This window comes from Sitodiplosis mosellana, unplaced genomic scaffold (genome assembly GCF_009176505.1).
Source record: "Sitodiplosis mosellana isolate CC-2019 unplaced genomic scaffold, AAFC_SMos_1.0 Smas_scaffold_5358, whole genome shotgun sequence".
NCBI lineage: Eukaryota > Metazoa > Arthropoda > Insecta > Diptera > Cecidomyiidae > Sitodiplosis > Sitodiplosis mosellana.
In genome coordinates, this window is record NW_022600600.1 from 1 (window position 1) to 1,488 (window position 1,488).

At 31.9% G+C, this 1,488-nt stretch overlaps 1 protein-coding gene across 1 annotated transcript; it reads right to left on the bottom strand.

The window, feature by feature from the left end:
- Positions 1–414: 414 nt before the first annotated feature.
- On the bottom strand, positions 415–1,206 carry LOC129572662 (putative ankyrin repeat protein RF_1087; the record flags this gene model as incomplete). The annotated part of the gene is made up of 5 exons (XM_055452673.1): positions 415–589; positions 660–753; positions 814–912; positions 987–1,085; positions 1,160–1,206. Coding segments are annotated over 4 exons (316 nt in total), but the record flags the coding sequence as incomplete, so codon positions are not given.
- Between the last annotated feature and the right edge of the window lie 282 nt (positions 1,207–1,488).

The following is a 1,488-nucleotide window of genomic DNA, read 5'->3' on the forward strand; positions in this document are numbered from 1 at the left end:
TTGGTGCTCTATATATATGAAGTGGGATTTCGTATGCAATTATCATTTTAAGTGCATAAATCTTCAGTAGATTATAATCAAGGAAAAGAATTCTTTCTGAATTGACGTCTGACGCTGTATCAAGAAAAATTGAACCCACCCGCGTAGACTCTATACTCTAGAGTGAACCAAATTCTTCTTTCACTTGAAAGTGAACAAGAGCAACCAACACTGTTCAAACCAGATTGAAATTTAGATTTTTTTTTTTGATTTATTCTGTATAATTTATTTTCATTCTTGGATTTTGCCTTCGGCATATGACTCATACAAATCGCGTTCAAATTTAGCACAGATGCACGTTAAGGTCACAAAAATAAATAAAAAATTCTAATCCATACCAATTCCTATATCGTAAGCAATTAAAAAGACTAATTACTTGAGCTGTTTTTTTACAGAATATTAGTCGATGGTCGAACAAAGCAACAATATTGGTTGGTATGGTTATAGATGACAAAAAAATGTTTTGAAATTATTTCTACACTACAATCGAAAAGGGGAATCGAAGGAAATCATCCGATTATTCAGCTAAATTGGTTCAGCTATTCGTCACCTGAAAAATACACATCGATCAAAAAGATCAAACCAATTTCTTATTTAGTGAAAAAAATATGCAACATTACCATTGTACTGAATCCAATTGAATCTATTCCAATTGCTCTGCAATATTAATTTTGTTTCCTTTACCGGTAAAAAGTTTGGCGACCTCATTGTGACCTAAAAATAATACAGATCAATGAAAAAGATCAAAGCGATATCTTATCTAGTCAGCTTCACCATTGTTAACAGCCATTTGAAGTGGTACACAATTCGCATTATTTTTAATAGCAATATTGGCTCCTTTACGGATGAGAATTTCAGCGACACTCCTATGACCTAAAAAGTAATTTAGATGGATGGAAAAGATCAAATCAATGTTCTTTTAGTAAAGACAAGTATTCAACTATTACCATTCTCAGCAGCTGAATGAAGAGGTGTGTCTTTCACATTACTTTCACTATTAACATTGGCTCCTTTACTAATGAGAAATTCGACAACATTCTTATGACCTGAAAAATAACACAGATCGATGCAAAAAATAAAATTGTTTTCCTGTTTAGTGAGAACAAATAATCAACATTACCATTCAAAGCAGCTAAATGAAGTGGTGTTTCTTTCACATAATTTTCACTATTAACATTGGCTCCTTTACGGATGAGAAGTTCAGCGACACTCCTATGACCTAAAAAGTAATTTAGATGGATGGAAAAGATCAAATCAATCTTCTTTTAGAAAAGACAAGTATTCAACTATTACCATTCTCAGCAGCTAAATGAAGAGGTGTGTCTTTTACATTACTTTCACTATTAACATTGGCTCCTTTACTAATGAGAAATTCGACAACATTCTTATGACCTGAAAAATAATTTTGACCGATGAATAAGATCAAATCAATCTTTTATTTAGTGAAAC